This window comes from Nelumbo lutea, chromosome 5, assembly GCF_056320005.1.
Source record: "Nelumbo lutea isolate HS-2025 chromosome 5, American lotus-T2T, whole genome shotgun sequence".
Lineage (NCBI taxonomy): Eukaryota > Viridiplantae > Streptophyta > Magnoliopsida > Proteales > Nelumbonaceae > Nelumbo > Nelumbo lutea.
In genome coordinates, this window is record NC_142688.1 from 5,219,961 (window position 1) to 5,245,871 (window position 25,911).

Sequence of the window (25,911 nt, forward strand, 5' to 3'; positions counted from 1 at the left end):
ATTAATTTAAATATTGAATGAGGTGATTTTAACATCTACCATATGGAATGGAAATAATATGGGAGCGTAATAAAATTCTGTTTTATTGGGAGGGTTTAAATGAATTCAAAGAAATTCATGAAAAAAAAAACAATGAATTTTAAGAAAAGAGGGGAATTGTTACTAGAGGTGCAAATGGATTGATTCATGATTTGATTCAAGATCGGATCCTATTTGGTTGAATTTGAATCAGATAATAGGATCTGATTAGAAATCAGATCGGATTTGAATCATTCCCTATCCGATTCAAAAAGATCCGATCCAATATATATTATATATTTATATAAACATATAATGCATATATATGTTATTTATTTATTTATAAATATTTTTATAAAATTATTATATTATTTAATTTGTTATAATATATAATAATAAATAATTAAAAAACATTTATATTTATATTTATATTTTATTTAAAATAATATATTATATATATATTTTTAATAATTTATTAATTTTACAGACAACAAAATCCAAAGATTTGACTTACCGATAATTCGAATCCTACCACATCCGATCAAATACGACGGATTCGAATCCGTTTACAAATGTGAACGGTGAAGAGAGAGATAATCTAACGATGATTTTAACAGAGAAAATAAAATTTAATAGGGTTTCAGATTTTCATTACGACTGTTGATATTTTTACTAATTTAATTGAATAAAGCTAACATCATATGGTAGTGGCGTGTAGCATATCAAGGGATACAGGTGCGTGCACGACAGCACGAATGTAAATGATACTGTGTAAGGGTATATCTGTAAGTTAAAAAATAATGGCATTTCTAGTAATTAAATTATATAAACAGAGTAATTTGGGAAGTTAAATAAATTGCCAGCGGAGCTTCCTAGTCTTCTTCCGCACGTATTTATTCACTGCCATCCACACATCTGACATCTCCCCCTCTCGCTCTCTCTCCTCACTGCTAACTGACGCTCCTCTCCTTCCGCCTAACTCCAAGTTTCCGCTATAAGTCTAGCGATCTTCTACTTTATTCTGCCAAATCTGGAGTAGAAAACATCAACTCTAAGACAACACGAAAGCAAGCGGAACCTACGGATTCGCATTTTTAGGGTTTTCTTTAACAGAGCTCGATCTGCAGTTCCTCGTTTCGAGGGGCCTTGTGTTTTTCAAATCGAACATTTTCACCTCTAAATCTTATTGGCTTTACATGTTAGGGTTGAATAATAAGGAGAAAACATTAAGCTAATCTATAAGGCTAGGGTTTTTGTTCTGTGATCACTATTTCTGTTACTGTGGGTGTTTTCAACGGGCATGAGGTTTAACGGAGAGATCTCCAATCGAAATGAGGAGGAGAAGGAGAACGACAGGATTTCCCAGTCGTGTTCCATCGGTCTTGGGTTTCCGCATCCGCAGAAACTCGTAGTTGGTTATGCTTTGACGTCGAAGAAGACGAAGAGCTTTTTGCAGCCAAAGCTTGAAGGTTTGGCTAGGTAATAGATTAATTTAAGCCGTTGGAACTGAGTTTCTAATAATTCTTCTTTACTGATATTCTCATCTCATTTCGTCTCCCTCTCTCTCTCTCTCTCTGCGTTTCTTTGGTTACCTCCTTTTTGTCTATGTCTCTCATCCAATAGCTATATTGCAGTGTTTTACATTTCCTAATCGAGGAAGAAGGAAATTTGGAAATCACTCCTTTCCCACTAAGATTAATTAGCCTACTACTGGTTCAATTGTATCTTCAACTAGATTGTTTTACAGATAACTGATAAAAAATTTCATGTTTTTTTTTTTTTTTTCATCTCCTTTTGGTGCATGCGTACGTAAGTATGACACCAGATTAGTTCTCTGTTTTGATCCGTGATGACAAATACGGTCCTCGTCATCTCCTTGAGTGGGTGAATTTTACCCGAGGAATGACGGTCGTTTACTTTTTGGTTTTGCGGCTTTCTGTAGCCATATGAATCATATCTCTTGCAACAAAGATTTTGTGGAGAAAATGATTTATTTGTTTAGGTTACTTGTTTTGAAGCACTCAATCTGCATCCAATATGGCATCCGTCTTCTTAACGGTGGATTTCTCTTATAATAATAGAAACATCTGTTCAGTCGATTTCCTATTTCGGGATTTCTTTTTGTCGAATCCATACGTGATATTTTTTATTTGAATTTATATCCTCAGTTGCTGTTCTTGGTATCTTTAATACAATTAGAATATTCCTCGAGATATGCCGAAAGCATTTAAGGTCAATTCTTGATTCTCATGTACTTTGGTTTAAAAATAGTAAAGTCTCAGCCCTTGTGCAACTTTTGTCTTAAAGAATGCATTTACATGCCCTTAATTTATTATCAGTTTTATGTTCCTCGGACTCTCTGAGGTTCAGATTACTGAGATCTATAAATGGAAGCAAAGTTTGAGTTTCATACTCCCATGGTTCGTAGGAAAATTGCATTATTTCATGTTTATGCATATTAATATTAATTTATCTCTGTGTACAGAAATGTTTTTGCACATAAATAATTGTTGGATATTTTTGTCTCAGTTTTTTAATCATCGTATTTTCTATTTCTCACTATTTGCATGTACCCGAAGTTCTAAATTGACATGTAACTTCCTGTCTGATAAGTTGTCATTATTTAAATCAAAGAAAAATAAGCTTTACTTCTTATACGATTACTTCCTATGGTTATGCTTGAGCAACTACTGCTTCTTGGATTTTGCTAATGGTTGAGTGTGTTAGATGAATTGTTGGTTTTTCTGCTCTTCCTTTTTCTATTTTTATTTGTTTGTTTGTTCACAAGATATTTTCCTTGAAACAATAAGTCTAATTGACATGGCCACTGTCTGTAAGCCTTACCATGTCTCTTTGCTTTGTGATAATAATGATATCGTTATTATTGTAATGTTTTTTTTTTTTTTTTACATTCTTAATAATATTATTTTAATATTTTATACAGTGATTGCCTTTTTTTTTTCTTTTATCAAATGTTTTAATTTGAAATTTAGTAACAATGAAGGAAATTTTCTGAGAACAATTGACTGAGTTAGCATCTTGTTGACGAAGATAGGATCTCATAGACTTATACTCTATTTTGTTTTCCATTTTCTAGTTTTTCGTTGTTTTTTGAGGCATTTCAGAGTTCAAACCCTCTCTTTATTATTTCCATCTCTGGAGTTTTTTTCCATTGTATTAAATAATTGTTGGTCACAGACATTCATTAAATGATGCAGGAATAAGGGGATATTCTTTGTAGCCATTGACCAGAACAGGTCACTTTCTGATCAAGGTCCTTTTGACATTGTTCTACATAAGGTCGGTTGGCATCTTTTGTCTTTTTGCATTCTCAGAAATTCTTGCATGCATTGCTCAAAAGAACTTTTATTTATTTTTTTAATGGTTTTCTTGCACTCTCTTTTCTGGTTTTAGCATGCAACTTCGACCTCTGAATTCATTGCTAGTCTTGAATTTTACTCATCCTCAAATTTTGTCGAGTAATGCACTGTATTAGTGTTTGACTTCTGCATCTTTCTCTGGTCATCAACTACATTTTAAGGTTAACACAGGGCAGATTCTTTTAAATCCTGATTATGTTTATCTGGGTCTTTCTTGTCCAGTTATCTGGAAAGGAGTGGCGCCGACTTCTTGAGGTTAGTATGTCTGAATTTGTTTCATACTGTAGGTCCAATGGATTTTTCTGATGTTAACAAATGCATTTGATATCCTGATTGTTTATGTCACCATGTAATGTTATCTATTCTCGGGGTCAAATGCACATTGACAGGCTGAACATGTCTTAAGGCTTAGAACTCATTTCTTCCTGACAAAATTTGCAGAGTGCTTGCTCTTTCCTCCATCATGAGTCATGACCAGATAGTTGAGGTCGAAGCCTTAAGAATTTCAACAAGTGAGGATTTTTCCCCTTATGGCTGCATTTGGTAAGAGTGCAAATGCAAATATGTTCAATGCAAATACAAATATGTATGGTTTATGAAAACACAAAGCTGGTTTGGTTTTGCATTGATAAATTTTGTATTCTTGCCAAATGTATTTGGTTGTGATGGGTAGAAACATGAATTCCATGACTTGAATCTACTTTTTTTTTCTTTTTTTCTTTTTATCTTTTACATTGACCAACTTTCATTGCAAAGTTTGCATCCATTTTTTTGGGAGCAAACTTTGCTCCCATTTTGAATGCAAATAATGTCCAAGGAAAAATGTTGTCATTTTCAGTACAAAAATGTATTCTTACCAAATGTCTGCAAAAGTTAACCGGAGTGCAAATTTTCTTTGGTTTTGCATTTGCACTTTTACCAAATGCAGCCTATGTGACAAACTTGGGAAAATTTGTTAAGGTGTTGGTAACATTTCTGCCAAAAATGTTCTGGTATCATTTGACCAATTGTCCAGAGCATCATCTCTTTCATTTGTATCAGCTGAATGTGTAGTTTCTTGGCTATTCTGCTTATTTCTAAGTCTATATTTTCAGTTTCTTGTTTTTGTCCAATGCTTTTTAAGCACATTTGGTAGGCTATTTTTTTTTTCTTTGTAATACGTAGACATGTGTCAAATATCCAAGCTTTTAGGATGTGGGGCTTTTGTGCAGTCCCATGATACATGTGAAAGAATTGAGCAGTAGCCCCTTGTTTGGCCTTGGATAGGTCATTATCTTTTCATTAAAATTGTTGGTGTTGATGTTTCTGCAGGATTTTAGTAAACAAAGGAACTACTAGCAGTACCTTGTTTTTTCGTTTTAATAACTATATGATTTAGAAATTTCTCATGCTTCTACAGATGTTTGTGGATTTGCCATTTTATGACGACACTAGGTCAATTCATTTTGCTGCTCACATACTTCTTGGGTTTACCAAGTTATGTGTGCGGGGAAGGGGCTGTGTTTGGAAGACTACTTCTAGGGTTAGTTTCATAAATTCAGGTTGTAAATTGTTATTATAAACAAAAGCCTGCTGAGTGCATTCTCTCTCTCTCTCTCTCTCTCTCTCTCTCTCTCTCTTTAATCCAGTGATGAATAGCTTTTTAACAATGAATTAAGAGAGTCCCTCAAGGCCTATAACATTATACTCCTTTGAACTTGTTACTTTGTTTCAGCACAAGTCATCTCTGATGCCAATCAACCTCTAGAAGGTCAGCAATCATGCTAAGGCCTCCCTCCTTTTGCTTACTCTGAAGCTTTCAGATTGTTAAGACAACTAGGACTAGTGGTTCGTAGTGTTATTATATGGTACATCATTTCTTCATTTTATTCCAAGTACATGTAGCTACATGATATGATGCACGTATATCTGTTAGATTGATCAAATTTGTTCTTGGCAAGTTTTGGAGTTGCATGCCTATTTGGACCCATGCCCAACTTGCTTTATGAACTGATTTTGTTGGAGGTTCTGGTTGGAAGTGAAATGTCAATATAATACAGAATGCCCATTAAGATGGTAGATTTTAGAGTTTCTTATTGCTTCTTATCAACTTTTTTCTTTTTTCCCTTCCATTTCCTTGTGGATCATTTTTATATAATCCTTTTATTGTTAATGCCCATTTTAATTGGATACAGATAGCTGGATGCATCTTTGGTTATCAAATATAGCTTGCTTGCTCACTTGGAAATTATGTATCTATGGTTCAATGTTCAATGCATGCATATCCTAGACCCAGTTGTTAGAACCATCTTACTGGAATCTACACATCTTGAGATTTTATATCTATATTTTTATTTTCTTTAGGGCTGAAAGAATGATATATGGTTCATTTCTTTTTTCAAACGTCTTTGGATGGGCATGCATTAGAAGTTTAGAACCACTTCAAAACCCCCACCCCTCGCATTTGAACACATCCACCACCATTCCCCACTCCACAACACTTCCTCTCCCTCATGTTGCTATCTCCTTTCATGTGGACCTATTCATCTTTCTCTATTAAAAATGATCTAATTCATAAAAAAAACACCATTTAACATTAACTTTTGAAAGTTAAAGAATTGAAATAAATAAATAAATAAATAACCATAATACTTTACACAATTACATATTGTTCCCATAACATGATTACTGTTTTTTTCAGTAATAAGTACATACACACACAGACAAACATATGCAATACCTAGACATGTACACACTCTATTCCCACTTCATATGTTTGTAGCTTTTCAAATTTGATGTTCCAATGTTTCTGTTCTCTATCCTGCTTCTGTTCCAGTCCCTGCTTCTGAGAACCTAGGCATGGAGTAGGTTCAAAGTTAATACCTATCTTCACATTTTGAACATTGTCTTAGCAATCCTCTTCTTCATTTATTTATTTCTGTGATGAGAGAGAGATGGCAAGTGCGTTGTGTGTGTGTTTTAAATGTGACTGGTAAATTACAACTACCTGTTAGATTCCTTTTTCATGCCAATCTATAAATAATTTCTTATTGGATAGTTGTACTTGGCAGTCTTGGTGATTGTCTGTCTGAGTGATTTTTTTTTCCTTATATTGTCTTATTTTTCTCCAAGGCATGTCCTTCGATACTTAAGTAGATAATTAGTGACATACACAAAACTAGAAACAACAGGGTTGGGAATAAACTCATTCAAAGGAGTTGCCAAGTATCTCCAATGAGTGATAAAATGAGGGAAATTGACTAAGATGGTTTGGCCATGTGCAGAGAAGACCATTTACGCTTCAACTGGTGATGCTAATCTTGTGGGGGTGCCTCATGTGAATCTCTTTGCTCTTCAATTGCCTTATTGCTAAGCTAACCTTGAATTTGATGTTTGATGATTTACTTATTATGAGTTGTATCTATGATTTTTAGAGTTTAAACAGTTTAGGTTATGGACAGGGACCCGCAAGGCTGCAAATTTATGTTAACGGCATGACACTCCAACCTATCGAGCTAACATGATTATATTTTCTAAAACTTATGTATATATGTATGTATGAATGACAATATATATGATGATGTAGTGGTATGATACTGGAAGATGTTTGACTAATCAGCTAGTATCATAAAAGTGGCAACTAATCAGGGGTATTCATCAAATTTCAACCAGGGGGAGTTTGATTGATCAAACTCTTCCAGTATCATAAGCAGACTTGGGTGGAAGTAATAAGAAATGATTTAAATGCCCATAATTTAATGATGAAATAGCACTAAATTGAACGGAATGGTGAAATATCTTTCATATAGTCGGGACAAGGCTTAGATGATTTCAGGCATGTGCCTTGCTTTGTGCCTCCTTCCTTGGGTTCTTACAATTGTTTCTTCTCTTCTTTGGGGTTACATAACTTGTGCAAGCCTAGGGCTTTTGATTTGCTTGTGTTAGAACCAGGCTCAAGGTATCTGAGTATGTAACTTGTGAAGACAAGGAGAGATTGAGACATTTCCTCTTCCTAGATGAGTGGCTTTATTTCTTGACAGTCTTAGGAAAGAATCTAGGATAAACAAGATCCAGAAATAGTAAATTAAATAAAAAACCTTGGGAAAGGGAAGGGCATTCAGAAAGTATGGTTCTGAACCTATAGTAGCTATGACACCACTGATTGAGATGGTGTGACTGGTTTCATACATATTTCGGTATTTGCCTCGGTGGTCATTATCCTGTTTGTTTGTTGAGCAGAACTGCACCCAGCAAGAGAGATACATTAAAAAGGCCATTACCAAATGCTGGTTTTGCCTCTTCTGGGTCTTGGGAGGTTTGGACTGGATACAAACCCAACCTCAATCACTTATGCAGGAAATGGCTGTTCTGTCTCATCTCACAATTTTCTGAATTCTTATGCTCACTATCAGTTTCTTTTTTCTTTTTTTTTTTTCACTTGTGCCTGAAATTTCACATGGTTTTTCTGATTATTTTCTTTGGTTTATTTGAAAGTTGTTCATGTGGCGCTTACTGTCCCTAACTTATTCTCTTTTGTGAAGGATTATAGAGAAAAGCATCCAGAAGTTACAGTTCTTGACCCTCCTGATGCTATACAACATGTACATAATCGCCAGTCCATGCTAAAGGATGTGGCTGATATGAACTTGTCTGACTGCTATGGTAATTCCTGTGTGATTTTTCTTACTTTCTTAGTAATAGTACTTTGTGTGTGTGTGCGGGGGGGGGGGGTATTTATTTTCTTACTTTAAGGTTAAACTTACCTCAGAAGTTTCTATTTTTTATTTTTTTTTACTGTAAGGTGTATATTTTTTTTCTTTAAGGTTTAGCTTACTAATTATTAACTACTGTTGTAGGAAAAGTTGGTGTTCCAAGGCAATTAGTTGTTAAAAAGGATCCATCATCAATCCCTGATGCAGTTTCTAAAGCTGGGCTTATGCTACCTATAGGTTAGCTTTTATGTGCAAGTGTACTTTCCCATGTTATTGTGCAAATAGGCTCATGTTTCAATACTAGCTGTTTATCACCCCTCCAAAAAAAAAAAAGAAGAAACTTGTGTCGGGAAACTGATTACACCTTGTTTTTGCTTGGATACTTCCTGGTGTCAATGGAAATATTACTGTTCATCCTTTTTTTTTTTTAGTTGTTCTTTCTTTCTGATTGAGGAAACCATTTATGTCTGTTTGGTTGATTTCTGTTTCAGTTGCAAAGCCGCTGGTTGTGGATGGAAGTGCAAAGTCGCATGAATTGTCTCTTGCTTATGATCAATTTTCCCTTGCAAAACTTGAACCCCCCTTGGTTCTACAGGAGTTTGTTAATCATGGTATGTTGCTCTATTAGCAGCGGTCATTATCACCCTTGCTGTAGCTCTAACATAAATTAACACAGTGCATCTTTAATTGTCTGGCCGTAGGAGGTGTACTGTTTAAGGTTTATATTGTAGGTGAAGCTATAAAAGTTGTTCGTCGTTTCTCTCTACCTGATGTCAACAAATGTGAGCTTTTACATAATGCTGGTGTGTTCCATTTCCCAAGGGTTTCTTGTGCTGCAGCTTCTGCAGATGATGCAGATTTGGACCCTGGTGTCGCAGGTGAGATCACTTATTTCTTTTGATCTGTTTATGTAGTTCTTCTACTCCCGTGCGTTGTATTTAGTTTTGTTTGGTCGGACTCTTAATTGTTGTTTCAAGCTCATGTAGGGCATTGATTTGCAATTTAACAGATGTCCCTTTTTAGAGTATGGTGGCAGAACAGGATTTGTGCAGCTAATCTGAAATAGTTGGGATAAATCTGTTTGAGTTTAGTTGAGTTGCGCTTGTTAGGTTAGAAAGCACTGCAAAATATTACTAGGTTTCTACTTTTTTTGCAAGGTTGGGGTTCAAAAGGTGGTCCTGCTTGACAGACTTTTTTTTTTTTTTTTTAAATTATCTGTGCACATGTTTTTTTGGTGCTCCTCCATATGGTGGCTGCCATGTAAACCTCTATCTTGGTAAACATCAATTTAGAATTGATCAGAATTCTAGCATTTTTCTTTTACATTTCAAGTTTATGCTAGAAAAGATACTGACTTGTATCTTTCTAACAGAGCTTCCACCACGACCTTTACTTGAGAGGCTAGCAAGGGAGCTTCGTCGCAGACTGGTAATTCCCATCCTCCCTCCATTTTTTTCTTCCTCTTTATTTTTGCAGCGTTAATTCAACTCATATTTGGTCTGTACTCGATTGACTGTTGAACTTTAATGTGTAGGGCCTTCATCTGTTCAACATAGATATAATCCGGGAACATGGTACAAGAGACTGCTTTTATGTCATTGACATCAACTACTTCCCTGGTAAGAGAAAGTTGAAGAACCTATCTTGTTTACTTTAAATACATTTCTTGCTAATTTTACCTATATCCAATGTTTTACAGTTCAATTACAATGGTCCTTTGGGATCTAACCCATATTGTCAAATTTTAAAATGTCCCAATATTGTTAATTAAAAAAGGGCAGCCCAGTGCATGAGGCTCCTGCCAATTTGGGGTCTGGGGAGTGACAGATGTACACAGCCTTATCCCTGCACATATAGAGAGGCTGTTTTCAAGATTTAAACCCTGGTTACCCAGGTTGCAATGGAGCAATCCAACCGTTGTGCCAAGGCCCACCCTCTGTCCAAAGTTAATTGAATTGTCTAAAGGGTGGAATTCAAGTTCACGTGGGTATGAATCCCTTTCTTTTGTGAACCGGGTACATCCCCTGAACGACCCTTAAATACCTTTGTCCCCGACAAAAACTAATACATAGGGATGGGCACCTTTTGGCTGTGTTTTTTTAGACCCCTAAATTTACTCCAGGTGGAGGCGTGGCCACCTTAAAGTTTTATTAACCATAATCAAAAGGGAGGTAGTATTTACTTGAATTTTCTATCAAACTAAACTCTACATGTGTTTTTTCCTGTTTTTCTCTTATTTTCTATCAAGCTAAACATGGCCTTAAAGATTTGTATGTGCTCAAAATCAAATTACCACCCCCATTGTTTGGAAAGATGATTCTCAGGTTCATCCCGTATATTCTATGCATGACTAAAGTAAATTCTCTCATCGTTGTAGTATGCGATCTATTGTTCTGGTTTTTATACAAGTGTTATATTGAGCTTTTGAAACCATCTCAGGATACGGGAAAATGCCAGAATACGAGCACATATTTACAGATTTCCTGCTGAGCCTGGTGCAAGGCAAGTGCAAGAAACGTGCTGCCAACAAGTGTTGAAGGATCCTGTTACCGGACAATGGCGTACTTCTAACTCGTAAGAGATTGCAGTCAAAATTCCTGGCTTTTCTCGCATTTGAAAGGGTTTTCAAGCATCCAAGAATTAGTTGTACAGAATTGTTTGTGAGATGTCTGCAGCTAGAGGTTTTACACCGAGAGTCTGTTAAGTGGACTCTTGTTTTTAACTTGTAATTACTGACTGGCATGATGACATGCCCTCTCCTAAAGCCTCTTATCATCTTGCAATTTAAGGTGGAGTTTTCTTCTTGGTCCAGCTTTCATCCTACTTGTCATTATCTTTGATAGAAATAGATCTTAATTTGGAATTGCATTGCTCCACTCTGGCTTCTTGGGGTTTGTTCTTCAGATACCACATCTATGCTCGTTTCCTTCTCTGTGAGCACCACATCAACCTGACGTTGGGATTCATGTGTACTTGACCAAATGTTTCAAGGCTCACTGAATCATGGTTCTACTGGTTAACTGGCTGGTTAGATCGTTCGGCCTCTGAAAACCATCAAATAACCGGGACCGAAAAAACTAATGAGCTCACCTGTTCACCGGTCAGGTATCTGGTAGTCTCGGCTCTCGAGTTCCGACAACACCGCTATTGGTCTCGATCTGCTTCAGTTGTCTCGGTGTACGTGCCTAAATCGGCAGGCAGGTATAGATGGGGAGTGTCAATGTGTCATGGTGACAAGGGATGTCAACGAGTTGTGAATAGGGATGTCAACGGGAATTTTAAGGTACTTGATCCGTTTATCAAAATCCTAGGTTTGGGATTTTAGTAGACCTGGGTTGGGTTGCCGAATGCAAGACCCTAACCCTAAATGTGTGTTAGGGTTGACCCATGGGTTAATTTGGGTCATTCTAAAAAGTAATTGAAATTTAAAAAATTAAAGAAAATATATATAAAAATGCAAGGAATTAACCTTAAAATTCTAAATATAAAATAAAAAAAACTTAAACATTTAACAATTCAAAGAGTGAACAATAAAGAGCAGACTAAATAGAAAAAATTAAAGAGTGGAGACTTCTAGCAATGCATAAATAGTCTCAATTAGACTTGATAATGGGATCAATGGGTTGATTCATGACCCAATCCAATCCAACCTAATTTTTTCAGGGTTGGGTCATTCTCACATTCAGGTAACTACATATGAGACCTTAACCTTGTCTTTTCAGGTTGGATTGGGTCGGGTTCTGTATTTTTGGGGTAGTCTCGGTTGAGTATGGAAATTCAAAACGTGTCATTGCAGTATCTGACTCTTTAAAAACTGTCAATTTAGTCCCTGCTTTAAAAGTTCGTCAGTTATCTATATCACGTGATAAAACTTATAAAAAGTCAAAATTACCCTTCGAAGATGACGCTGTTAATTGTCTTCTACATTAAAATTGAGCCAAGACGGACATTATTTTCATGGCATGAAAACTTGTGAGGATTTGACAGCCGATGGCACGAAACCCTAGAACAAATTAGCAAAAAAAAAAAGAATCAGATCAAACTTTATAGAAGAGTTGGCCATTTGAGATTACTTCTTTATTGTTGAGAGAGAGATGATCAGGCGTTGGGAATGGGCTAAGAGATGGTATTTAAAGGGGAGGAATCAAGAGAGAGAGGGAGAAGCGAACAAGCTGTTTTCGTCTTCCTGAATTCACATATTTGGAGAAACGTTAAAACCAAGCAGAATTAATAATAATCCACTCATTTGAAGAAGGGTTAATCACACTGCAGCCCAAGGCAGAATCCTGAATTACAACCCCCATAGTCTACTAGTAGCCCCCCTTATAAATCACATCCTGTCCATGGATTTGACATCAATCCACGAACATGGTTCATTCCTTTTGTACGATGGGACTAAAAAATTCTAACCAATCAGTCATTCTCACTTTGAAGAACCATTCTTGCCAATAACCAAAATAGACATCCGATGCTGTATTTTCCCTTATTGGCTGAAATCCCAATATCAACATACCACATAACGTTCTACCTGAAAATCTCAATACTTGGTTCCGAGATGCACGTCCGCGGCCAACATGATCTGGATGTCGCTTCCTTCTGTGACAACCCCTTCATTGTGGTTGCCATGGTTGCTGTTAGAGTCACTCTTAATCGAGTAGATAATAGCTAAGGGTTGAGGCTGCTGAGGGTTGTATGATAATAGGTAAAGTAGCTGAATCCCATGATTTTTTTTGATCAGTAGTCAAAGTAGATTTCCTTACTTAGAGAAAAAAAGATAATACAGAAACATAGGCAGCCTCGGCTACCAACAATAGAAAATATAGACAAATTGATGAGCGTTGCTAGATGGTCAGCTAAGCCATTTGCCGACCTAGGAGCCCATTGAAATATCAGCTGCATATCCCTTGAGAACCTCTTGAACTGTTTGAAGTTGTTTCTGAAAAACCAAGGAATCTTCTCATTCTGCTTAAACCAACTTATTACTATTTTGGAGTTGCCTTCAACTATTAGCTTCCAGAACCCCATTTTCAAAGATTTCTGCATCCCATAAAGTACTGCCTTCAATTCTGCTGTTACAAAGTCACACACCCCAATGGGACCCGAGTACATTCCCAAAATCACTCCGCTTTCATTAAATCCCATGATTTTTTATAGTGAATAAAATTGTTTTTATCTTCAGTCTCAAGAACAACATCTTCTTTTAAGGGTAGTGATGAAGGGTGATTTGACACGACCTAGTAAGAAGGGGACACGTAGATGCGATCTGCCCGAGGGGTGACAACTCAGTCAAACGAACCCATTTCACAATATTCGGAGTTCGAGTATCTAGCCACCTCGACCTAAAAAACCACCTCGACGTAGAGATACCTCAATACCCATTCCAGTTTGAGACTAAAGAATCAAAGTGCCAGTTCGAATCTAAAGAGCTGAAACGCCACATAATCGACTCCAAAGGCCTCCCCAACGGACCCCGAATTTCTTGGGATCACGATGAGACTCGTCCTAGCTCTACCTGAATCGGAGGTAAATGATAAACCTAATCAACATAATGATCTCCTTAAAAAATGGAACAAACCTTATCTACACAGCTCGGAGATCCCAGAGCTCTTTCATAAGGCCCACGACTACTCCATTATATAAGGACGTGAAACCTCAAGGCAACGGTATGCGTGATTATTTTACTCACTAGCATTCAAGCACTCAAGTATTCAGCTCGCATTCACAGTATAAGTACTGACTTAAGCATCGGAGCAACCTCGATGAGTTAGCTGCCCTGGGTTCTTTGATCTACTATTCTGCAGATTGGTCTAGCTCTCCGCGCAACTGGAGATCGGATTGTCTTCCAGCTAGGAGTATCTAAATCGCGCATCATCAATTGGCGCCGTCTGTGGGATACGATAGAAAGGTCATCCCAACTTTAGTTACAATTTTATTTTTCAAATTGCCCCAATGGACTCTTCTAGCAACACCAGAAAAAGTACTGAGATGAACGTCACCGGGGGGGCAAGATCAGCAATCAACCTTCCTCCAAGGTCCTACGGGGCACTATGCAAGTGAGCGTTCCGCTACCCCCAGTGGGCGCAACTTTCTTCGAGCCATCTGTGGTCCCTCCTGGAATCGAGCACTCCTAATTCCATGACCTCGTTTAGTGCGTCCGGACGATACAGATCTACATGCAGCAGTACTATCTATACCAACAGTACCAATAGCATTTCCCACCACTACAACCGATTCCACTCCAGCACCTAGAGTTGCATCAGGGCCAGAATCCAAATAAGTTAGGAACTAGTTAGAAAGTCAATTGATCCCCCCATCGGGGTGAGAGGACCTCACAAGTACCGATTCCTCCCAGGGGTCAGGTTTCGCCCTATGGGAGGAGAGACAGTCAGCACACTTCTACAACTTTGCAAGAAAAATTTAGAAACAGGTATGGGGATAGTCAGCTCAACAGGGCCAATCCACCTCGGCACTCCCAGTAGGAAAATGACCGCTCACGTGGAGATAATAACCAGCCTGAAGTTCGAGGTGCAAACTCGAGGCAGGACCTCTCTATCCCTTGTGATAGCTAGTGCGAACCCCCAACCAAGAGAACCTAGCAAGAAGGAACCAGAATCTACCTCAAGATAATGTCCGTAGTGATGCCGAAATACCAGACCATACCGAAATCAACAATACCAATGCCGAGCCGGTGAAGAAGCAACAACAGCGACGTCGCAAGACACGCCGCTCCTTGGCCAAAAACAATTCACCGACGAAGCCATGCCAACAAGCAGAGCAAGCCAAAGAAAGGGAAGAAGTGAGCTCGGTGGCTACGAAGACTGCGCCTTCATTACTTTGTCGGTCATCTCCTCTGTCTCTCGAGCTCTTGGCAACTCCGGTGTCGAAAGATTTCAAGGTACCCCCGTTAGACAAGTATGATGGGTCGTTTGACCCCAATGATCATATGGATTCCTTCCAGTCTCAGATGCACCTAGCTGGGGCTGGCAAGTCCTACATGTGTGTGGCCTTCTCCACTACATTTAAGGGGGTAGTTTGAACTTGGTATCGGAACCCCATGCTGGGTTCATCAAAAGCTGGTCCCAATTTTCTGATCTGTTTACTACGCACTTCATTACCAGTAAGAAGTGCTCGAAGTAGCAAGAAAACCTTTTGAACGTGGTTCAGAGGGAAGGAGAATCAATCAGAAACTATATAAAGCGCTTCAATGATTGCTTGTAGATACCAAACCTCGATCCAGTGGTGCAACTCACTACGGAAAAGAAAGGAATCACCCATAAAGAGTTCAAGTGGCACGTGGTAGCTAACAAACCGAAAGATATCACCTAATTCCTCAAGCTATCAGATCAGTTCATTAGTACTGAGGAGGAGATCAACCAAAAGTTTGACAACCCACCACTGAAAAAGAGGAAGAGAGAGAATGAAGGAATAAGCAATGGTGGACAAAAAAGAAATAAAGGAAATTCCCCGAGCAGGGGAAGAAGCAAGTCAAGAAGTCAGTCCCCCTCGCATACCCACAAGCCAGGTTGGCGCTCTAGGATCCCACCTATGGAGAGAACGAGCTATACACCTTTGAATGCTAAGCGAGGAGAATGGTTATTAAGGATTCCTCCTTCGTCAAATGGCCTCCCAGGTTAAGGGGAGACCCGACAACAAGAAACCTGAATGTCTACTGCCATTTCCACCAAGATCATGGACACAACACGGAGAATTATAGGAATCTTCGCGACGAGATAGAGGAACTTATCCACCGCGGGTACCTGAAGAATTACATATTGTGAGAAGAGAGGGGGCAAGTAGACCGACAGGCAGATCGATAGGGGACCAGAGGAGGAATGACCCCGAGGTCAACAAGTAGAATGAGCAACCACCGCAACAGTTGCTAGAGGAAAGACCAATCCATAGGGTGATTAACATGATCACCGATGGGTCCATCATTGTTGGATGTACGCTGATAGCTGGGAGGACCTCGGTTCGCGAATTGGAGAACGAAGGAGAAAACCCGCCAAAGCGACCTCGACTCAAAGAACCGATCTACTTCACTGAGGACGATGCGTGCGGGATCCAGTACCCTCATGATGATGCTTTAGTGGTGAAGCTAAGAATTAGCGACTTTGAGGTAAAATGCATCTTGGTGGACTCGGGCAGCTCAACAGACATACTCTTCAAAGAGACATTTGACAAATTATAGTTATAGCAGAGCGACCTAAAACCGGTAGATACACCTTTGATAGGGTTCAACAGCGAGGAGGTCAGACCTCTTGGTCAAATCACAGTACCCGTGGAAGCTGGCACATGGCCAAACATTGTGCGATTCGAGCACACATTCCTAGTAGTCATGACTCCCTCCCCCTACAACGCAATAGTAGGTCGGCCTATCACGCATGTTTTATGTGCGATAGTATCAACTTACTACTTAGCAATGAAATTCCCAATTGATTACGGAGTGGGAGTCGTGCGAGGTGACTAGCTCGAATCCCACAAGTGCTATGTGGCTGCCTTGAAAGGAAAATAGAAGTTGGCAGATGATGTCAAGCTCGAGCGACCAGTGGTGTATACCGACGAACGAGTTGCCCCGAAAGAAGAGATGGTCCACATACCACTCTCTGCCGTCGAACCAGCCAGAGCTCTTCATATCGGTGCCTCTATCAACGAAGCACTTCAAACTCAACTAGTAAGTTTCTTACTTAAAAAATTTAGATATTTTTGCTTGGTCAGCGGCAGAGATGCTTGAGATTAATAAAAAAATTATAACTCACAAACTTAATACTAACCCTTTAGTCAGGCCAATAAGGCAAAAGAAATGCAACCTTGCCCCGGAATGTTGGAGGGTAGTCGATTAAGAGGTTGGGAAGCTCCTAGCGGCAGACTTCATTAGGGAAGTCCATTACTCGAGATGGGTGGCTAACCCGGTTCTGGTAAAAAAGCCAATGGCAAATGGTGCATGTGCGTCGACTACACGGATTTGAACAGAGCCTACCCGAAGGACTGCTTCCCGTTGCCCAAGATCGACCGCCTAGTGGACGCAACCTCAGGGCATGAGTTGCTGAGTTTTCTGGATGCCTATTCCGGTTACAACCAGATAAGGATGGATGCTGCTAACGAAGACAATACCGCTTTCATTACTAAGCTCAGGTTATATTGTTACAAGATCATGCCCTTTGGATTGAAAAATGTTGGGGCAACATTCAAACGCCTTGTAAATAAGATTTTTGAGCCGTTGATCGGCAATAAAGTAGAATTTTATGTTGATGACATGGTCGTGAAGACCCAGTTTTCAAATTCTTTACTAGATGATTTAAAAAATGTTTTTCAAATTTTACGAAGATATAACATGAAGTTAAATTCGAAAAAGTGTCTTTGGAGTCACTTCGGGTAATTTTCTAGGCTATATAGTCAACCGACGCGACATTGAGGCCAACCCAGACAAAATAAAAACGATTCTAGATATGAGACCACCCCGAAAAATAAAAGAGGTCCAGAGGCCGACTGACCGAATAGCCACCTTGAACCGCTTTATATCTAAATCGGCGGACCAGTGCCTACCCATTTTTAAAGCCTTAAAAAAGAGCAAGGACTTTGAGTGGACTGAAGAATGCTAACTCGCTTTTGACGAGCTGAAAAAATACTTAGGTACCCCTCCAGTTTTAACTCGACCCGAAGAAGGGGATGTGTTAAAACTATACTTCTCTGCGAGCGATGAAGTGGTTAGTTCGGTACTGATCAAAGAAGTAGATCGGGTTCAACGACCCATCTACTAAGCAAAACTTTGCAGGATTGAGAAACTAGATATCCGGAGATTGAGAAACTAGCATATGCATTGATCATAGCAGCTCGAAAACTTTGCCCGTACTTCTAGGCCCATACTATCGTTGTTCTCACTAACAAACCCCTGAGGCTGTTTCTGCTCAAGCCTGGGGTGTTTGGAAGATTAATGAAGTGGTCCATCGAGTTGAACGAATACGATATCTGGTATGAGCCTCGACCAGCAGTCAAACCTCAGGTGTTGGCGGGTTTTGTAGCAGATTGCACGTTTGGCGCAACGACCCCCCGAGTTGACCGAACTCGCCCAACCAACGAGAGCATCAACCAGCGCAACACCAATCCTAGTTAGAATGGAACCGACCTGGGACGAGGAGCCCTGAATCCTCCACGTCAACGCCTCGTCCAACCAGTAGGGGAGCAGCGTAGGACTGATTCTGTACGACCCAAGCGAGGTGAAGCTAGAGTATGCTCTCCGGTTCGGATTCGAGGCGTCAAACAACGAGACAGAATATGAAGCGCTGATCGCCGGACTAACCTTAACAAGAGAAATGAAAGCAAGGCACCTCATCGTATCTAGTGACTCACAACTAGTGATCAACCAAGTCACTGGTGAGTACGAAGCCCGTGTTCTCTGATCTACTATTCTGCAGATTGGTCCAGCTTGCCGGGTTCTCTGATCTACTATTCTACAGATTGGTCCAGCTTGTTGCGCAACTAGAGATTGGATCATCTTTTGGATAGGAGTATCTAGATTGCGCATCATCAATTAGTTTTGATATTTTCAAAATTAATAGATGGATTGTTAATGACGGCGACGTAATTGACAATTTTTAAGAGTTCGAATACTGTAGTGCCACGTTTTGAAGTTTAGGTACTAAACCGAGACTTTCTAAATTACAAGGTACTAATTGAGAAATTTTCCTTATATTTATTACGAATACTATATATATATATTTGCCCTTGTATCCCATTATAGGCATCTTTAGCATTGGCCTAGGCCTATTACACCATTTTTATTTAAGAGAGGCATTGCATTTTACTAGTGTGATAAAACTGGGTGCAAAGTTCAAAGCATCTAAAAATGCAAAGAATATTGCAGAAATAATTTAAAGAAATGTATTTATATTTGGGACAATATATAGATATGGTAGAAAAATTAAGATACACACGATTCATCATGAAAATTCAAATATATATTAAAAATATATAAATTATATATAATCTACAAATCTAACTCTTCCGCTATATGGGATACCACATATTTCATGGGTTTGAAAAATTGGGAGAAAATGTTAAATGGATTTGGGGCAGATTTGAGAATGTGGACAATTTTTGCGGGTACCCGAACTGTTGCCATCCCTAGTATTCATTATATGGATAGCTTTTCATGCTCTAGGCTTTTAGCGCTAGCAAAGGCCTCAAGCACAATACCATCCTTAAAAAAAAGTCCAAAGGTCACCAAAAATCATTGGCGCTCAATTATTATTTTTTTACACTGATGATCGAACCACATGGTACAAAAAGACAATCTCAGCCAAATATATGTTTTCCTCCCTCTGCTTTCAGCTTAACTATGTATGTATTTAGTATTGCTTTCCTATTTGATTTGTCTTTAAAATCGAGAAAAATATTTGATAAAGCATTTATTGACAATTAGTCACTACATCAGTAAATTAGTGAATAAGTGTTCAATTGTTGGGGGATGGCATTAAAATGAAGCTTCTCCCAACTATTGATGCGCATATAAACCAAGATTAACTTTTGTGAATGACTATGTGTAAAAATATAAATGAAGAGATAAATGCTGATTTAGTGATAATATGGCAGCATTTATCAAAAACTCCTATCATGAAATGCCCACAAAACCAAACATACGCTATGTTAAGAGTGACATCTTGATTATTCGGATCTTTATAAACCCTACAGACCGTGTCTGTATGCTGATAGAAATAAATATAATGAAACCTATAGATGCTGAACAATGAAGTGTTAAAACACTCTTCAATCAAAAGAGGAGAAAGAAGTGGAGAAAAAGAAACATATAAGTACGAAGTATACCATCAAACAGGTGGTGGGTAAAGGCATCCGTTTCAGTTTTTTGCTGTATATAGTCGGGTTCGAGATTTATTTCGAGCCAAAGAATGACACAAGCAAATGCATATCACGTGAGTCCTTCCGACCCGCTTCAAATTGACCAAAATATTTTCGTGCAAAGTTACAGAACAGAACGAAAATCCACCTAATCTATAAACAACATAGCAATACTAAAGTAACAGTCAATCAAATATCCGATCAGGGGCATTTCATTCATCGATCCATAAAGGGGAATAAGCAAAGACCCAAAAGAAGAAAAAAAAAAAAGACCTAACGCATTAAGACGACGATAATAACGAAGGGTAGGGTGAACCGTCGTCGTGGTCATGGGTTGTCGAGTGGTGGTTGAGGAGGGACAGAGTCATCAGAGGGAGCAAGCGTCCAATCGGGAGGGAGTGGAGGTAGAGGGGGATAGACAGTTGGGCGACGCCTAACATCCCAAGGCTGAGTCTTCTTTGGTCTTGTCTTCATGTGGTGCGCCGTTGCCTTCTTCTTTGGCCGAGACGAACATTCTATCACCATTCCCATCCCTCCTGCTCTTCCACCTTTTGGAGCACCCACTGCTAAGGACTTGTTGGGCACCATGACCCTCGTTCCGAACAACGCCGAGACCGACATTCCTTCGTTTCCTTTCTCCTTTCTTCTTCTTTTTCTCTGATTCCTATTAATTCTTCTTTCCCGCTACTTCTCTTTTTCCCTTTCCGCTTGGACTGAGTGAAGAGTGATAGATGAACGCTGCTGGCCTCTCATTTCTGCCAATAACGGATAATGCTGAAGTACCGTGTCGAATGAGCGCGTGAGACTCACGTGATTTAAACATTTTAATCAAAGGAACCAAAAGCAGGGTAACGGGCCTAACGGCCATACCCCATCAACCATGTGTTCGGCTTCAGTCAAGCTCGAGCAGCATTTACTGCCTTGCATTGAGAATATCTCCGGAAGCCGAACTCATTTGACATCACTCAAGCAGTAAATTCTACACAGCAGCGACTGACGAGTTGGGGTCATCCCACCAACAAATTTCAACATCCTACCAATAAGATCTGACACCGCACATCTTACCATGAGATTCATCTTAAAAAAGTGGGATCTCTCATATGCATAAATAGACATGTTCACAGACCGGGCTTCGGGCCCAACTTTACATTGTCTTGGTCTTGGGCTCGGGTTTTATACTAAACCCATTAGAATTTTGACAAAAGTCAAGCCTAAGCCCGACCGGTAGGGCTGTTGATAGGGTGTTGGAACTTATTTTATTGACAAATGATATAGAATCAAATTAGTATAAGATAGTCGACCCGTAGGGCTGTTGATAGTCATTGAAAGTTTGATAATCTGATTTAACACCAAATTCAATTATCTCATATTTGAATGTTAAGATGGAATTAAAATTTTCATCTGATTAAAGTTATTATTTTATATATATTATAATTATATAAAGCTTATACAATTATTATACATGTATGAATAAAAAGTAAGTAGTTTCTTTTAATAATTTTATTTTTTTTGTTATTTTTATTATTTTAAGAATAAAAATTTGGACGTGGATAAAATATCAATAGGATCAAATATGATATGAGTTAGATAATCATACTCAAATCCAAAGGTTTATTAACTAGATTAGATGCAGATGTAGTTGGGTTCGACATCTACCACATAAAGGGAATCTACTGACTAGCAAAGTGGCAATTAATTTAAGGTGGCGTTTGATAAATTTAAAATCTAAAAAGTGAAAATGATATTAAAAGTGTTTGAAATCTGAAAAGAGACATAGTTGTTGTTTGACTTTTTAGAGAATCTGAATAAAGATGGTTGTTTGTGTTGGATCAAACATTTAGCATCTGAAAGTCACTAATTTTATTATTTACCCCTAAATTAGACTATTCGATAATTTTGAGCTCAACTGTACTATTTCATAAAAATAATTTATTAAATTCAAAATAATATTGAAAAATATGAATAAATTATAAAAATAAAAATAATTTATTAAAAAAGAAAAAATATATAAATTAAAAATAAATTATTAAAAGTAAAAATAATAATAAAGTCCATAAAGCAATAAAAGAAATTTAATAATTAGAAAAATAATGTCTTAAGGAAGAAGAAGATGAAAAACATTGGATGGAAGCTGCCGTTTGTGGACGACGGAGGAGTTGTAGCAGAGAAGTCACTTGCTTAAGACACTTGCGGCTGTTGGTTCACCTAGTCACTTGCTACCACTGTTGAGAGTTGCAGTGGCAATAAAAAATGAAAAACAGTGGTAAGAAGTCGCGGGACCATAGAAGAAGAAAAAGAAGAAGGAGAGAGAGAGAGAGAGAGAGAGAGAGAGAGAGAGAGAGAGAGAGAGAGAGAGAGAGAGAGAGATGGAACTCCCCGCTACTAGTTTGTTGGAGTAGTCACTTGTCGTTGCTGAATGCGTTCTTAAGGGTGAGAGGGAGAAACACAGGCATGTTTTTAAGGGTATTTTGGACTTTTGGCTAGGTCTGAAACACATATGAATGCGTTCAACACCTGGTCCAGGTCTTATTATTTCAGATCTGAAAATAATTTTCAGACCCAAATTTAGATACAATTCCAAACACATCTGGCGTATGAAAATTAACATTTTCAGATTTCAGATGTCTGAAAAGTGTTATTAAACGCCACCTATGTATCCAACCATAATTATGGATGCATAGCGAATTGGTTTGGGGAGGGCTTCGCCGACTTGCTTTTGATGTGTAGCCTATTTACCTTAAAAAAACTCGAAAAGTACATTGATTTAGGTGGTGTTTGGAACTAGTGCCGATTTCTCAAAAATTGACGTCACATTAGAGTCACATCAGTAGTTAAAAACTTGATTATTTCAATGTTTGGTTGGCCAATTTTTTAGAAATCAACAAAATGGTTAGAAAACGATAATTAAAATTAAGCTGAAAAGAGAAATTAAGAAATTCGATCACTATTGATAATCATTACCATAAACACAAAAATCAGTGTTGATAAAAAAGATTTCTCATTGGAAAAATCAGCATTGGTCCCAAACACATTAATTATTTAGACAATACAGTGAACAAGAATAATGGCCATTCATAACTAGGATGAATAGGATTATAAGATATCTAGGATAGTACTGTAAGACTTAAAAATAGACGATCCAGTGACCGATGCACTCTTTTGGATCTAGGTTCAATGGCTTTTTTTTTTTTTTTTAATTTTTTCAGTTTAAATATATTAATTGTCCCATTATTCGGTACCTGCATTAGTGTGAGCTTATCTTATAATATACTCTCAAGCCTCGATTTAAGGACGAGGGTTGGTTCATAGCCGGCAATACTGCTTTTTCCAAAATCTTTATGGTCATTTGATAAAGCTATGACCCAAGAGTATAAATATAATATACCATCCCATTTTTGAATCTCACATCACAATTTTTCCCATAGATCTAGTTATATAGATGATAAATAACTTTCTATTGACGCAGATATCAATTCAGACTAATATGCGATTATGTTCATTAATGGCCCTAAGATCATTTTTGTCACAACACAAAATTCTACTATAATATGAACGTAAAGTTTAAAACATTGATACATATAGAACCAAGATTTATAATATGTATTGATTTTCACGGTCAGTGAGGGAAATACAAAGAATGTCAAGCTTTTTAATAGAATAAAATACATGGAGTAAGGTTTTAAAAACTGGGCTAGACACATAATAGTTTTAGCCACCAGTTCTTGGGTCAAATGGTTAGTCCATCTGGTTTGAACAGATGACCCTTTTTTATTTAAAAAATAAAAAAATGGTCAAAAACCATTATTTGGGTTGATGGGTTGGCAGTTTGACCGCCTAAATCAATGGGTCATTGACCAAAACAACAGCTTTTGACCCAAAAACGGTTTTAGGGTGAAACGAAACTAATTGCTTGAATGGTTTCTGGGTCAACTGGCATCCAGTTCAATCCTGTTTTCAAAATCATGACATGTAGTGCTCATTAAAAATAATCAAACTAAAGATGTAAAAAGAAAAAAAAAAGGGTTTCTTGCAGATACGGGCAACCTTTTGCCCTTAATATCAATAAAAAATAATATTTTTATTTAATAACTAAAATAGGGTAGCTTTTTTGGAAAAATATCAAGAAGGGGCACTGTTGCTCGTCTTCCTCCTCTGCCTCTGGCCAAGTAATAACCGGTCATGTCCCAAAAGGCAAACCGGCGCCCACATTAGAGTCTTTGACTTGTTTGGCGATCTTCTGCAAGGTGTAGATGGGATTCGCTGTTGTGTTGGTGGAATTGTGGTAAGATGCGCCAAGAAAGGCGAAGACAAACTCGGGCGAGTTGGGCAGAGAAGCATGATCACTTTGACCTGTAAATGAATTCCTTTTGCTTTGTTGCAGTCTCCACCGAAGCAACTGGAGTCATTATAATTACAGAAATAGGTTTCACAGAGAGAGAGAGTTCTGGTTTGAGGTTGGCTGGGATCCTGAGGTTGTTGACTAAAGAAGCAAGAAGACATTCCACTTGATGGCTTGGGTCCAGTGAATTAAGCTGTGTTTACTTTCTTAAGTTTCTTCCAAGAACTAAATAACCAATTGCCTCTTATGCTATATAGCCTATATATCATTCTAGTATGTATCGATTCTTTTGACCTCTTACTGTGCTATATCATGTTAGTAGGCTGTCTGCATGGATGCCAAAAGAATCGTCACTTATCACTACTCTATAGTTGAACAGAGGCTAGTTTCCTTTTACATCCAACTAGTAACCATGGATAGTAAAATATACTATAGATGAATTTAAGATCTCTGGTTTTTTGTTTTTCAAGAAAGATGGAGATACGCCGATTTTCACTTGGGGGGGGGGGGGGTGAGGCACAGTGGACCAGTGGAGATTGAAAGCACTTCAAATGATCTTCAGAAAACATCAATCTTTTAGGCTGTGTTGGTTTGAAAGAAAAGGTAGGGAAAGGAAGGGAAAGCATGGTAAAGACTAAGGCCTATTCTTTGTGTGCTATTTATGCAGAGGAAAAGTCACTGGCTCAGTTTTGCGGGAAGTATCTGTTTCCTACCTGCATGCATCTGACCAACTGCATTTTACATGTTAATTTTAGAGTTTAAGGGTTTACATATGAAAACCAGAGGTGGTTGGATGATTCATCCCATGACAGGAGCGAAGTAAAGCCCTTTGTTTTGCATGAATGAGAACGTGCTAGAGAATTGGGATCGGCTCCTCACAAAGCGTGCCTGTACTGGGAATATCTCACCATGAATAATAAATACAAGTACAAGAGATGTTCCCCATGTATGGTCAGGACATGCTGTGAAATTGGTGTGAGGTGCGCTCTGTGAGGAGCAGATCCGGACTTCATGTTAGACATAGGGATCACTTCCGTTGTTCTATTGTGGGAAAATCAATTAACCTTCGTTATATCAATTGAGCTTTGGACGGAGAGGATCAAGAGACGAGCACAGCAAGAGACCACATAGAGACTAAACAAAGGTGGAACCAGTTTTTTTTTTTAATTAATTTTTTTTTAGGGGGGGTGGGGGGAGGGCACGGATAGGGGGGTTAACTATCCAAAATTTAAGTAGGGGTTTTGGGGCATGGGAGGACCAAGCTCCCCTGGTCCCCTGGCTCTACTGTGCCTGTGCCCATTAAATCATTTATTTTGTACTCTCCTAACTATTATACATTTCAATGTTATTTTGGTGTGTAGGTAGAGAGATACAGAGACCGTACGAAGAAAGTCACATGCACTGTGTAGGTTGATCCCACAAGACCCTCCCTGTGTTACAAAGAGGGTTTAGAACTGTAAATGGACTTCAATGTTTGATATCCAATTTGATTCCCAATCTAATTATCGTGGGATTTGAATGTTAAAACTTGCATCTGACCAATAATCAAATTGAGGTCTTAAAGGCATAGTTGAGGTGTAAGCTTTAAATCTTAAGAAAAAAAATTATTAAACTTATATATCAAATTAGA

The 25,911-nt window shown here is 38.3% G+C and overlaps 2 protein-coding genes across 4 annotated transcripts; one reads left to right on the forward strand and one right to left on the reverse strand.

The window, feature by feature from the left end:
* The first annotated feature begins 922 nt into the window (after positions 1 to 922).
* Positions 923 to 10,900, forward strand: LOC148849985 (inositol-tetrakisphosphate 1-kinase 3-like). Of its 3 annotated transcripts, XM_088946120.1 has the most exons (12): positions 1,482 to 1,497; positions 3,237 to 3,318; positions 3,621 to 3,653; positions 3,840 to 3,910; positions 4,798 to 4,920; positions 7,919 to 8,039; positions 8,234 to 8,326; positions 8,581 to 8,700; positions 8,791 to 8,967; positions 9,462 to 9,517; positions 9,624 to 9,708; positions 10,529 to 10,900. In XM_088946120.1, the coding sequence occupies exons 5-12, from the start codon at positions 4,798 to 4,800 to the stop codon at positions 10,624 to 10,626; spliced, it is 873 nt and encodes a 290-aa protein (XP_088802246.1). In that variant the 5' UTR covers positions 1,482 to 1,497; positions 3,237 to 3,318; positions 3,621 to 3,653; positions 3,840 to 3,910; the 3' UTR covers positions 10,627 to 10,900. The 3 variants fall into 3 exon arrangements, with proteins under 3 accessions (XP_088802245.1, XP_088802244.1, XP_088802246.1); XM_088946118.1 differs by lacking the exon at positions 3,840 to 3,910 and having other exon boundaries at positions 939 to 1,497; XM_088946119.1 differs by lacking the exons at positions 3,840 to 3,910; positions 4,798 to 4,920 and having other exon boundaries at positions 923 to 1,497.
* A 9,106-nt stretch (positions 10,901 to 20,006) lies between these two features.
* PSRP6 (plastid-specific 50S ribosomal protein 6) lies at positions 20,007 to 20,686 on the reverse strand. Its single transcript, XM_088946121.1, has one exon. The coding sequence runs from the start codon at positions 20,561 to 20,563 to the stop codon at positions 20,270 to 20,272; it is 294 nt and encodes a 97-aa protein (XP_088802247.1). The 5' UTR covers positions 20,564 to 20,686; the 3' UTR covers positions 20,007 to 20,269.
* Between the last annotated feature and the right edge of the window lie 5,225 nt (positions 20,687 to 25,911).